The sequence below is a fragment of the Dermacentor variabilis genome, chromosome 1 (genome assembly GCF_050947875.1).
Source record: "Dermacentor variabilis isolate Ectoservices chromosome 1, ASM5094787v1, whole genome shotgun sequence".
Taxonomy (NCBI): Eukaryota; Metazoa; Arthropoda; class Arachnida; order Ixodida; family Ixodidae; genus Dermacentor; species Dermacentor variabilis.
Genome location: NC_134568.1, coordinates 197,985,756 through 197,999,976, shown reverse-complemented (window position 1 = coordinate 197,999,976; position 14,221 = coordinate 197,985,756). Strand labels below are relative to the sequence as shown.

General features: G+C 46.6%; 1 protein-coding gene across 1 annotated transcript; it reads right to left on the bottom strand.

The window, feature by feature from the left end:
- Positions 1–615: 615 nt before the first annotated feature.
- On the bottom strand, positions 616–1,276 carry LOC142572681 (uncharacterized). Its single transcript, XM_075681977.1, has 2 exons — positions 1,169–1,276; positions 616–1,064 (listed from the first exon to the last, which is right to left on the bottom strand). The coding sequence occupies exons 1-2, from the start codon at positions 1,268–1,270 to the stop codon at positions 807–809; spliced, it is 360 nt and encodes a 119-aa protein (XP_075538092.1). The 5' UTR covers positions 1,271–1,276; the 3' UTR covers positions 616–806.
- Positions 1,277–14,221: the final 12,945 nt, after the last annotated feature.

Below are 14,221 nucleotides of genomic sequence, written 5' to 3'. Positions count from 1 at the left end.
GGCTGAGCGGCCCTTGCGACGATGCGGCCAAAGCCAAAAACTGAATGCTTTCGTCCATATGCAAAGAAGCGGTGCTTTGTAGAAGCACGTGATAGGATGCGACACCCGTAGGGTCGCTGTTTCGATGCATCGATTTTCCTGTTGAACAGGTGATCTCCGCGCAACTGTTCATCACAATGAGTATGCAGTTACCATGCACTGCCTAGTGGAAAGCCAAATCGCGTCGAGTTCCAGGACATACTAATTATACTGCGTTAATCGCAGGCCTATATCGCGCCATTGACAACAAAAAGTGACGTCACATTTTTCTACTTTTTGCGTTGCTCTTGACGCCCAACACCCCATTGTTAACAAGCAATAATTCTCCAAACAACACGCAACCTTTCTTGCAACTTCGCATTTGTGGGCTCTGACGCTTGACAAGCACAAGATTTCTTGTTGGATCCTATGTACTTTCAATTGTTCTGATTGCGTTTCGTGCAATGTAAAATACCCATTTGATATTGCATGAAACGATGCGAAGTATTATATGTACCGCACATATACACACGAAAATAATAAAACTGCGAAGGCTTATACGCAAAAGGAATACAAGTTAGAGGAAGGTGTAGAAATATATTTATTATCTTAATCATCAAAAAATTAGAAATTTTAAAATTTCTTTATATGAAACGATCTATTACAGCACATAATACACGCAAAACTCGTAATTTGGCCGCACGCGAAGCGTAGCGACCCACATCTGGGTGTGTCGCGCCCACGTGTCTGCAATCAGTCTCTGCTCATGTGGCCTTCCTCGCCTTACTTTATGCATCCTCGTCGTCCTCCACAGTGAACAGTGGGACAGTCTTGGCCCATGTCGCCTTCTTGGTTGCACTCGTCTGTTCGGCCGGTGCTCCTTCTCGCTGATCTGCCACGCTCCCAATGGCCGACGTCCCCGTAGATGGTAGGGAGCTGCCCCTTTTGTGGGGTTGCCTCACGCAAGCAGACCGCTCCAGCCTCCAAGGCGCCTCCGTTGGGAAGCTCCTTGCGCCAGGTAAAAACCATGGCGCCCCAACCTGCGCCTTTATAGTCGCCAGTGTCAGAGCAGCCATCCGCACAGCAGCCGAGCAAGAGACACCAGAAATTGCGATGGTAATGGAAGCCCATCTGTTGCCCGACTACTTACCACAAGGCCGCCGGGCGGTTGCTGCTTCCATTCCAGCTTGGCTCCGCGTCCAGGGCTTATCCCCGAGAAACCGGCCGTGAAAGTGCTCCGAATGTCAGCCATGACCAAGTGTTCTTCACATCGAAGCCTTCTTCTTCTTCTTTCCCTACTTGCGAGCACCACGTGCTTCTATAACTGCTTTAGTTTATCCTGCAAGTATTACGAAATTAATGCCTAGAGTTGTGGAATATTATGGGCTTTCGGTGGCCATTTTAGGTGTAGAAGTTTCTGAAGCTGATGGTCAACGCTATTCTGATCGTATGTGCTCTCTAAAAGACATATATCTACTTAGATTTTTGGTAATTACTTTGTCCGCTTACTTCCAGAATGCACGAGAAGTAGTGATTTAGTGCTGAACGCTGAAAGTTCTTGTTAGCGCGTATAATTTAGGAAAGAATTCTTGAATAACCAGCCCTTCCTTAGCCGAAAGTTACATTGCGCCTCAAATTATTTACTTTCCTGAGCAACGACGACGAAAAAGAAACTTGAGACAAGCGGGAGCTGCAAATGTGTAACAAAAATAGAAAGAAAAAGCTGCGCGTGCAGGAGAAAAGCAAAGCACAATACGCAAATATCTCAGCACGAGGCACGTGCTGCCCTCACGCGCTTGGCGAACGCAAACCAAAGGCGGCGCACTTGCTCAAATTAGACGAAAACATAAATGCACGGGCTGGAATCGGCGTGGCGCACTGTCCACCTGACTTGCGACTTGATCACGAAACAAAGATGCCTGTGTTCTATACCGCCTTGTGATGTTGTTATCAACCACGACGGCGAATGCGCGAGTTCTCGTAACGAAAGTGCCAGGCTTCAGTGAATCCTTCATTCACTTCAATGAATTACTGCGAGTAACAGTTTAAGCCCCGACTTCTGGATGCATCCATCGAATATGATGTGCTATCTACAAAGAGAGGAAGCCTGGGTAATTCTAAAAAGCGTTGAGGGAACTCCAACTCCACATGAATTCCTAGAAATCGCTTCAGAATGCTAATAGGCGCTGTCACTGGTTAGAAGGCGCATTTTCAGAAACGCGACGCCACATACAGAAATATACGGGGTGATCATTTTCATATTTTACGGAATTAAAAAAAAAAGTCTGTTGCAGAAACAAACGTAATTCAAACCTAATTCAAACATAACTGTAGTCCTTCAGTCGGATTATTCAGAGAGGCTGACATTACGTGCAAAAGAAATCGAAGCACGTATACAACTAATTAAGAAAAAAGTAATCAATTAACTTCTTAATTAATTTCTTTATTGGACATAATGCAACCTACGAATTGCAGCCGATGAGTTTGCAAGGCGCATCAACTTTAAATGATATTCCAGAGTGACACTAGTGTGGAGATAGGCGCCCTAAACTCCGCCTTAAAAGTGCACTGTTGGTCCACTTCTTTTTTAACAAAATGCTCTTTTATGCGCAAAAGCTCGGAAGTAACTGAACGCTCATGCATGTTGTCTCATACTTTGGGACATGATATCTCGAAACCGGTCTCCTGGAAACTTATTTCCTATCGATGCGTCTTGCAATCCCGCCGGCTACAATTCGCAAATTGCAATATGTGGGCTAAAGTAAAGATAAGAAAATAATTTGCGATTTTTAGTTAGTAATTTGAATGCATTTCGATTTCCCGTCCTAGTTACGTCCACCTCTTCGAGAAATCCAACTCAAGGAGAAGAATTGTGGTACTTGCCACAGGCGAGTTTTAAAAATTCCGTGGAACTAGATATACGCCACTTACGGTAAACGCCGAATTGTAGCTGTTGCGGTATTCGCAAAAAAAGTTCTTACGCTAGAACAATTCGTAAGAGTACCAATGGTGACGGTGATCACAGCATGAGCGTAGACAGCCGGCCATTCACAAACAGCGCTTACGAATGAAAAGCTTTGTGCATTCGGCGCGTTGTTCTTTAAATGCGTTCGCTTGAGCAGACACCGCTCAATCGCAACAGCAAACATATTAATAGCCAAGGCGCCGGTAAAACGGCTCCACGCCGCTGCCGCAGCGACACAGTTTCGTCTTATGCGACACAGCTACCGCTGAAGGCGTGGGTGTTGCGAGCGCATTGTTGGCTTCAAGCAAGCAGCAGCTAAATGCAGCAGGATGACTGCTTATGACATCTGCAGGATGAAATAAGAGACAAGCGGACAAAACGTCGGCACAAAGGCGAGATTGCCGATGTCCGTTTGCGGCTTCGTAAACATCTTCCTCACGTATGCTACGCCAGCTCTTTACTTCAGGGTGTGAAATCCAGTACGTATACAATCCAGCCACGCGCTACAATACTACTTTTCCAGTTTAGGGACTCTCTTTCATTCATTCATTCATTACGGTTTAACAGCAACACTCCGGCTATATATGAGGAAAGCCGTCGTGAGGGTCCCGGCATTTTGACTACATTAATATCTTTAACTTACGCTCAAACTTAAGTACACCAGCGTTTTTGCGTTCTTTCTCCATCGAAATGCGGCCTCTGCACCGGGAATGGAATCCACGACAGGCTGTTGAGCAGGTGAACACCATAGCCCCGAAGCTACCCCGGCAGGTTACAAACAGCCACGCGGGTACACGGGCACATGCCTTCCAAAGTATCCGTTCCGGGATGCCGACACATGTGAAACATGCAAAAGCCGGCATAAAAGCCTGCTGCTGTAACTAACGTAATTCGTTCGTTACAACCCTACTCTTCAGTGTTTCTTGAGGCTTCGACCATGTCCAAAGAAGTAATGCGAAATACATGGCGCTTCATTATTTGCATTTAATCTAAGCTGTTAAGGGCATGGGTACGTATAACAGAAGGTGGCGCGGGAAATACACATGTACATGGGAGGGTATGAAGAAAAAGCGCGAAATTCATACTGTTTATTCATCGGCGGGAGCCGCTAAGTAAGTAGGAAATACATGAAACAAGCAGCACATATGCGCGAAAACAGGGCTATCACACGAAGGTGTCTACAAGCACGCGGGAATAAAAGCTTACTGTCTGTTGTACAGCTTGGTGGGCGGATCGCTGACACAATTACGTACATTCCTTGATATTAAAAAAAGAAAAGCTTCTAATACTAGTCGTGCCTTCATGCTTTTACTATTACTTAAAGACATTATCTAGCGAAGTCGCGGGTCACAAGTGCACGGATTACATTGCTCAGCTAATTTAATCTTTTCCGTCCTCTTCATACTCTGCAAATGTTCCCTCGCCCTATCATTATTGCAGCGTCCAGGTTTGCCAATGCACACTTTCCCGCAAATAAGGGGTATTGGTATACCACGCCAATGCCAATGGCGCAATCCACGAAGGGCGTTACATGCTTTTTGTCGCACTCAGCTGTTTTTGTGTGTATGTGAGGGGTTGTTGTTGTTGTTGTCTTCAGTCAGTGTATAACACTCCGTGCACGTAAGACAAGACTTCCGACCGCTTGACACTGCGCGCACTGTTGGCTTTTCCGGCCTTCGGGCTCTTATGCTTTTGCAGCGGGGATTCAGATGCTGAGAAGATCACTGAGCGAAGGAAGCCAGCTTCTACGAGCCTGCCAATATGTACACAAATGCCATCGCGCATGTCGAGATCACACGACCTTTTGAGAGCCAACTCAAGAAACATCGTGGCTATAGCGCGCTTTGCAACTTTGGTATGGGCTGATTGATACGGCCGTAAACATTTGTTTTCTCCGCAGTTGGTAACGTCAGCAAACATGATCGGGGGCGAACGTCAAGTTGCTATCTAAGAATTGTGACTTGTAAAAGCCAACATGCAGTGTGTCCAGCGTGAAGGGGCCGGAGGTCTTGCTTGACGCGCACTGAGTGTCGCGCTCAGGGAAGAAGGTCGCCAATGTAAGTACGGGGTCCCACTTGTGCTGTCGGCCTCAAAGAAGCTGTCTAAACTCCGCAACCCCCCCCCCCCCCCCCCGTGAATAAATAGTGTTAGTTTAGCGCTTGCTCTTCGTACCCTCCCATGTGGTTGCGTCTATTTTTTTCCGCTACCTTCTGTTATAGCTATGTCGAACACAGTAGGCCATCAAAAAGTTTTACTACTGTTCGGCTAGTTGCGCAACAGTTTTCGTGCGGTGGCGTACTCGATAATCAAATGTACATGTAACTCAACGTGCGTTAGAACCCGGAATTCGCTTTGAAATGGAACGATCCAAGGTTATAAAATAAAGGTTTCCTTGCTCATACACCTCATTCAAATGAGCTATATATGCAGTTAACACTAATCCATAACTCCTATACTGTCGTTGTAGTCGTATTATAGCTTCTCAGCGTTGGATGTCAGCTCGGAGTTTTTACAGCTGCGGTGGGGAAAGCTGACGCCGTGGTGCTGCAACACAGCCTGCGTGGGAGACCCCTCACTAAAAACAGCCAGACACGTACGACCGCGCTCAAACGCAGCAGCATCTGATACTGCGTTCGAGCGAGGCCGCGAGCCAGCAAACAGACCCCTATAGCACACTAAACAAGGTAACGCACTTGAGGGTGTTAAAATGGTGTTTTCTCATTTTACATCCAGCACAATAACCATTTAGCCCTTATTTTTCTCAAGATACCCTATAGTAAGGGTATGTGCGAAAAAAAATCACAATACAAAATAATACCCTAATAAAAAAGTTAACAGCCTATACGAAAGCTGTTCACACGTTCGCTACCGTTGAAAACTTTCCTTGCAGCAGTAGGGACGTTAGGCTTCAAGCGTAACGAGTGCATTTTCTTCGGTGCAAGACGGGACCTTCTGCAAGGTCTCTCATGAAATGAAGCAGAAGCAGTTTCTGGACAATTTATACATAAAGATACCAATATTTGAAGAACTGAAACGTGTCTCATGTGTGGCGCAGTGGTTAGTGTGTCTGGTTTCCATATTCCTGAGTTGGAATCCACGTCCATGAATTTCTTTCGTAAGTGATTTAAGGATAAATTGTTTGTCATTTGATGCCGTTGTTGGGTTAACGCTAATAAGCAAATCGTAAACAGTGGAAAGTATCACGTGCTGTGGGCGACGTTTTTCTCTCGTTTCGCTTCTGATTCAGCAAAACAACCCTTCCGTAAGGGTGTTAATCAAATAAGGCTGCTTGTATTTAACACCCTAAGGGTGCTCCTTCGGCAACAAATTGATTTTCGCCCTTAACGGTGTTGAAATGTTTAGTGTGTAGTACGTCCGAAAAGTGTGAGAACTCACCTATGCGGCTTCGCTGTCTTTGAGATGTCAGGTTGACATGCGTCCTTGAAGGATTTTGTTTTAAATCAGTAAGGATAGCATTTTTCTTCATCAAGTTAGTGACTCTTATTTTTTTTTTTTTTTCCTGCAGAGCTTCCTGCCTTTTTTGAATATGCAATACTCCTCTACACGTTGCTATGAACTTCTTACGACGTGTTTCCTGTAAAGAACACAGAATTATTTCTCATGTTTATAGTGTCAAATATGCGATTTGTTTTCACTGAATAAAACTGCAGCAGGGAAAACGTCCTCGTGGCTTGCAAAAACTGAAAAACTTGTTACGTAAAAATCTGACAGCTGAAGAACAAAAATGTGTTCGCATGAACTACGTTGTACTAGAAGTTGTCAAGTTGTTTCACGTGTGAACGGTGAGACGTGCATGACTTACTGGTGTCTAATTTCACCAGTGTGAAGTTTCTTAATATGCTAGACACTGCTTAGTGTCTTATTGGACAATAAGAAGGTGGCTATTAATAATATCAGAATTAAATTCCCCCACAAGATATAAAAACTTCTACTGCTGTTTTCCTTTTGAAGTGTGCAACAAACATTTATGCGCAAATCCTTTTTAACGCCAACAACTGATGAGATTCAAAATACGAGTGTGAATTATGTAAAACGAGGAATGGTGGTCACTCGTTCATTTTTGCAAAGAAAACTAGTTCTTGTCCAAACGACTTGGTACTCCTGTGTATGTACGAACTGTGTACGTTCCCTTTATTGAAGCAGTCTGTTCTTTTCCAGTTTCTCTCTTGTGGTGGGGTCGTTTGTGTAAAGATAGAGGTCTGGCTATCACTGGCGCGAATAGACTACGCTGCTTTTTATAACTGCTTTCGCGCTATCTCAATACGAAGTTTACTGATGGGCTATTTAATAAAACCGAAATTATAGCAGCCTCACTCGCTATTTCTATAAAACACTCGGCAAATTAGTGTGGCAATGACGGAGCGAAAAATTTTTATTATCCCTTCGGACCATAGTAGTAAGCGTTTTTGTGTGGAAATTAAAAATTGAATTTTATTCTCTGTGCATGCCTGAAGTTCACGACTTATGTTGAAACGCAGTGAAAGTAACATCTCTTCTCAGCGAAAAATTTTATAGTTTTGCCTTGTCCTGAGCTTTTACTAGATTCTGTGAGTTGGAGTTCACGATGATCGGCTTATGACAAATTTTCATGCGTTTTGTGCAAGATAAACCGCGCATGCAATGGAAGGCACACGAACTTCATTTTGAGTAACAGTGCAATAATGACACGAACAAGAATGAAAGAAGCAACCGGGCCAGTTGCTTCTTTCGTTTTTGTCCATGTCATCATTGCTCTGTTACTTGAGATGAAACTACACCAACTCCCACAAATTTCTGTTCTCTTAGGCACAACTAGCATGATAAGACCGGCAAACGACCTCTCCTTGCTACTCGAGTAGGTTAATGGAGATTCTCTTAACGAAATGAGTTGCCTGGAGGACAACTCCAGTCTCAGTTTGCTGCGACAACAGTTGAGACTCTAAATTTGTTGTTTCTACCAGCAATAAATTAATGGACAATAAATACATTTTACAGTGACTCCGAACTGAGCGCGTAATCACGTAATACACCTTGGGCGCAATAACGTAAAGCTATTCCAAACTTTTTTATTCCAATTCTGCAATCAGACCTCCGCGATTGGTCAAAAACTTTTCTGGACCACCCCCACTTCGCCTGTCTGTCACGCGACGTCACGAAAACCGTGATAGCTCCCCATTTGATATGACGCGTATACACACTGATTATGCAAGATTGGACCGAACAAAAGAAAAGTTATTTCTGATTCGACGCCTCTTCGCCATTAGCCCTCAGCTATTGGTCAAAAGTTTTAGGGCTGCACACACTTCACCTGCCAATCGCGCGAGGTCACAAAACCGCGAAAACTCACCCGTCAAAGTGACATGTACGCATGAGAGATGCATTAATATGCTGAACAAAACTCAATTTTTTTCTTAATAGTCGCAGGATGCCCCCTTCAGAAAGAAATAAAAGATGGCTGCCACTGATCACTCAGGCACTGGCTACTTGCCCCTACCACAGAGCATAGCTTTACTTGCGTACAATAAAGCTGTTTTGTGTGGCCGTGTAACGTTTTCGAGCACTTTCAGCACGTTCACAACCTCGCTCTGACAACTCTTCTTTGCTGAGGATCCGTCTTAGCGGCATTCTGAACCTTCCGTTGCATGCCGCCGTAATTTTCGACCAGCGACCACAAACTAAGTAAGGGAAAGCGGACCAGTCGCGACGCCGGCACCACCCTCTTCATCCGGATATCGATTTTCAGTGCACTGGCTCGGCCCCATCGAATCCCTCTCCACTTGTGCGTGCTCCTCGCCTCTTGTCAGCCAATTAGATAAAACAAGCCGCTCAGTGAGGCAATGTTTTTCGTTTTTAATGTAAACAAAAGTTACCCCCTATAAACGAGGACAGCGTTAGATTGGTTTGTTCAGACAACCCTGCGGGTCACCGTCCGATGCTTGCGTCGGCGGTTACGCAAATTTGGCATCAGGAGATTGGAATAAAAACATATTGAAATAGTTTTACGTTATAGGCGCCCCCTTACAGTTGTGTAGGCCAGCACTCTATTTATGTCATTGCGATTTTGTTCAGTCATTTAGTTATTTCATGTATGACGAAGGAAACATTATAGCCGGTTTAATCAATCCTAGCCATGCCCCCAACGAACTTAACTCCCTTGACAGTCCTTCGGTGCACACGCAATAACCCGTTGCACGTTATTTCGAAACAGAGTTCAATTAGTTATCAGGACTTAAATCGCAACAGCTCAGAAAAACTTGAACGAAATTATGCAGCTCCCACGCACTCTGGTAATCGATGCTAGGCGCAGTATTTTGCAGGTAGCTTGTTATCCAGCTTCATTTGGTGTTCTGCAAAGCGTTACGGATCCAAATGCTTGTATAAGGTCAGCAAATGTGTGTGTGTGCGTGTGTGTGCGTGTGTGTGCGCGCGCGCGCGCGCGCGCGCGCGTGTGTGTGTGTGTGTGTGTGTGTGTGTGTGTGTGTGTGTGTGTGTGTGTGTGTGTGTGTGTGTGTGTGTGTGTGTGTGTGTGTGTGTGTGTGTGTGTGTGTGTGTGTGTGTGTGTGTGTGTGTGTGTGTGTGTGTGTGTGTAACAGCAAGCCGACGACGATAGTATGACGGTGCCGGCGATGGTATGACAAGTAATTTTGGTACTCCGGCGAACAAACGTTAAAACCTGTTCCGTTATGACCGGGGCCGATCCAGAAGGCGCTACAACGTCACATATCGTCTCAAAGCGCTAGCATCCACGAGCGTAAGATGTGGAATACTGGTGCAGTATCGCTTTTTGAAGTAAATTGTCAGTATGCGACATTAAGCCCGCCTCAGTGGTCTAAAAGCGCTAGTCGGCGTTGGCACGAGAGAAAAATGCGTGTATTTCAAGGATTTTATTATGTAGAGCATTGGACTATTGTTCTTGGAACGCTAGTTCGAATCCCACCATCGCTCACGATTTTTTTCTCTATTAAAGGGACCAGGAATGTGGAGACTGATACCTACCCATCGCAAAGCGCATGGTATGAGGCTAAGGATGCTTCACGTTAGTACGACGCAAAAGCGAGTGCGTGATCGTAGTGGTAACAGCATGCCTTCGGTAAATTCAGTACACTCAGCACGACGATGGACCACGCACATGCGCTACATGTTGCTACCCTGCAACAAGCTGTCATCATTATGGGGTTTTACGTGCCAAACCCACTTTCTGATTATGAGGCACGCCGTAGGGGAGTACTCCGGAAATTTCGGCCACCTGGGGTTCTTTAACGTGCACCTAAATCTAAGTACACGGGTGTTTTCGCATTTTGCCCCTATCGACATGCGGCCGCCGTGACCGGGATTCGATCCCGTGACCTCGTGCTTAGCAGCCCAACACCATAGCCACTGAGCAACCACGGCGGGTCAACAAGCTGTGTCTACTCATTAAACTCAAACACACTCCAAAAATATTTACACCCTTAAGGGTGTTTTCTTGTCGCACTGTAACACCCTTACTGTTAGGGACATAATGTAGTAGTAGTAGTAGAAAACTTTTAATGAGATCGTTTAAGAGATTCGCGGATTCGAAGCCTCCGTCGTCTTTCTTGGCGCCGGCGACTTGAGGCTTCTCTGCAGCAAGGTTGGGCCCCTAGTCCAGGGCTCCACTGAGTCGCGCTGCATCAGCAGCGTGCCGCACTAAGGCCCTTTGGGCCGCGAGCTCGCTGCTGGTGAGCCGGCTCTCCCATTGCTCCGCACTCGGGAATTCGTGTTGGTGGAATGCTTTATTTCGTTCGCACTCCCATGTGATGTGGTATAGTGTGGGTGTGTCGCCGCACCAGGGGCAGTTTGCTCTGTATTGTGTTGGTGACATCTTGTTATAGATGTACAAGTTGGGGAAGGAGTTCGTTTGTAGCCTACGCCAGCCGACTGCTTCCTCCCTCGTGAGGGCTTTGTGTGGTGGTGGGTACTTGAATCTAGTCCCCCTGTATAGTTGTAATGTCTCTGTGTATCCCCCCTCGCATGCCAGTAGCTGAAGCTCCAGAACATCTGACATGCCTGCTCGGTATGTAAGCCCTCGAGCTAGGCTGTCTGCTCTTTCGTTCCCCGCTACGCCTGCGTGGCCTGGGACCCAGATTATGTGTTGTATGGGTGTCTGCTCAGCAGAGGCTGCTGCCCCACTGATTATCCTGAGGGCCATGCCGCTAATTCTGCCCTTCGTATAGTTTTTACACGTGTCTTTCGAGTCTGTTAAGATGTTTAGGGATCGGCCTTTCCTATAGCCTTCTGCTACCGCCAGCGCGACGGCAATTTCCTCGGCCTCCGTTATGCCCACGACCTCCACTGAGGCGCATGTGGCCATGTCTCCTGTGCTATTAGCTACCACCGTAGCGGCTAAGCGCTTCCCTGCATGTACGTACATGGAGGCGTCCGTATAGACTGTGTTCTCTGACCGGCCTAGCCTCCTTTCTAGCTGCTCGGCCCTTGCTGTTCGTCTGTCCTCGTGTAGGTTAGGATCCATGTTTTTAGGCAGGGGTCCTACATTAAAGGTCTTTCTAAGGTCGTCCGGTACGTCCGCGTATCTGTCTACCAGTCCGCACGTGTTCCGACCCAACCTTCTCAGGAGCGCCCTTCCCGTAGAGGAGCCTCTGAGTCTGATGAGTTGTGCCCCCAATCGAGCCTCGGCAAGCTCATCGAAGGTATTGCTGATTCCGAGTTGGAGTAGCTTCTCGTTTGATGCGTTTCTGGGTAGGTGTAGAGCAATCTTGTATGCCTTCCTGAGAATACAGTCGGCTTGCTCTCGCTCCGCCTTTGTTGTTGCGTGGTAGGGCAAGGAGTACATAACTCTGCTAACGATTAGGCTGTTGACGAGTTTGAGGGTATCTTCTTCTTTCATCCCGTACCTTCTCTGAGAGACTCTACTGATCATTCTGCCAACCTGCTCCGCGGCTCTTCTCAGCAGGCTGATGGTATGGCTGCATTTTCGGCTGCTCTGCAGCCACATGCCTAGGATTCGTACCATGTTCTGCTCTGGGATCAATTGCCCCTCTAGAACTACTTCCAGCGAGGCTTTGGTAGGATTTCTTCCGATCCTGATGATTTCCGACTTCATAAAAAAATTTATAGAAGACAACAGCGGAGCTCTGACGAGACGTGCGATGACAAAAGACGTAGTTGAAACTATGTAATCATTCTGACAGCCTTGGGCGCACAGAAATATTCCACAAGAGAATTTGACAGGGAGAGATAGGAAACTCTCCTGTCGGATATTTCTATGCGCCCAAGGCTGTCAGAATGATTGCATAGTTTTGAACTACGTCTTTTTTTATAGCACGTCTCGTTAGAGCTCCGCTGTCGTCCTCTATAAATTATTGTAAAGCCCTAACGGTAACGGTGTTACAGCGCGACAATATAACACCCTTGAGGGTGTAAATATTTTTACAGTGCACGCTTGACATGTGTCTTGCAACCCTAAAAACGTCCCTAGCATGGCCCTGACTGTGCGTTGTTGAAATTAGTTCATAAAGGCGATATGCGGAGCGTTTATTATAGATAGCCAGGGACGAGATTGGAGGGAAAGACACGGAGGTAGGCAGTGTAGGGACCGGCTGGACATAATGTGTTGGTGTAAGAGTTTGAAAGGATTGTAAAGTAATAGGAGAGATAACATATAATCTGTCCATAAACGCCCCCCCCCCCCCCCCTAGTAGACGAGCTACAAGTTCGCACACTCCTCATGCCTTTAAAAGGTGGAGTAACATGTTCAAAGCCTCGCGTGCTGACGATGGTCTAAACCAGTGGCAGTCACAAAGCAGTTGTTTGCTTATCCCCTTGCAACCATGGTTCGCACATGCATGGCTCTCAGCCATGCCGTTGCGGAATGAATAAGCATTCGCGAATACCACGCCGAGTCACAGGCGGCACAGAAGTATTGCCTTATCTCGTGGTATCACTGTTGCAAGACTCAACCCGAGACACGGATTCAGGCTGTAAAAAGTGTTGCTTAATTCGGTTGAGTTCCACTGCCCCCAATGTCTGATTGCCCGCGAGCAAACGACGTCTTTCAGGTGGATCGGTTCTCGACAGCAGTTCTGTTGCACAGTGGACACCACTGTGGGCAGATCGGACGACGACATCTGCACGATCATTAGTCGTGATGTCCCAATACCTGATATCCACTAATAAAGGATGTGTCAATCGTCGGTTGAGTGGTTATACAGTAATGTGATGTTTGTTTGTTTTTCTCTGTTTTTTTTTCTATTTCCCAATGTGTTATCCGTTGATACCCGGTCACTCTGACTTTCAGGGCAGCGAACTCACGCCTATATGCAGTACATAAAGAAATAATGCAGTGTCAATCCTGATGTCAGCTTTCAGCGCAATATGATGCACTACCCATGCGGCATAGGGTTTTCCAAGTCCGCGGTTGCCGAACAGACTCATCTAACAGGGCTGTGCTTTGCGTGCAGGTGGCCGAAATGAATACGAAGCCCTTCACTGCGGCATCCTTCATAGCCCCTCTGTGCAGCCGCGGGAAGTTAAACCCTACAATATAGTTTTAATTTGAATAACAGGGTCCGCATCTCAAAAGAGTTCGCACACTGGCACGCTTCTTAGGAACAGGCGCCGGCCTATCGTGACACCGAACACAGTATTAGCGAATGCAGCCCACGAGTGACAAACAATTCTTACATGATGGTTGTGTAATTCGGTTCTAGATTCGACCTGCTGCCGAGATCACTGGTGCTATACCAAACATTGCGTCACACGCCGAGACTGAGTGGCGGTGATGGTGTTATTTCTACCCTATAGTGGGGGGGGGGGGAGAACTGTTACCGCATTAACCTAGCTGAACAGAGTTCGAGCATGAAATCCCAAGTCATTGCCGCTATCATACAGCATACGTGCACTTGTCCGCAACACGAATGTTTATGCCAAGTCCTAGATGACACCTTTCTTTCTACGGTGGGGGGGGGGGGGGGAATGACATGTATCCTTCCTTAGAAGAAAGCTTGCCGCTGACCTATAGACTTACATCAAGTGCAAATAGTGTGCGCAGCTATTGGCTGATGTCACTGGTATCCTCCGTCGCAACTTGGCTTCCGCCCCCACCTTGGTGCAGAAGACGGCCTAGGTCACTTGTCCTCTATGGTTTTGATTGGTGGCCGATCGACCCGAGTGAGGTCCGTGCTCGGCATGGATGTGCACAAGGCATACGACCACGTCAGCCACGCTGCCCTCGTTGAAGAGCTACGCTGGATTCACTTA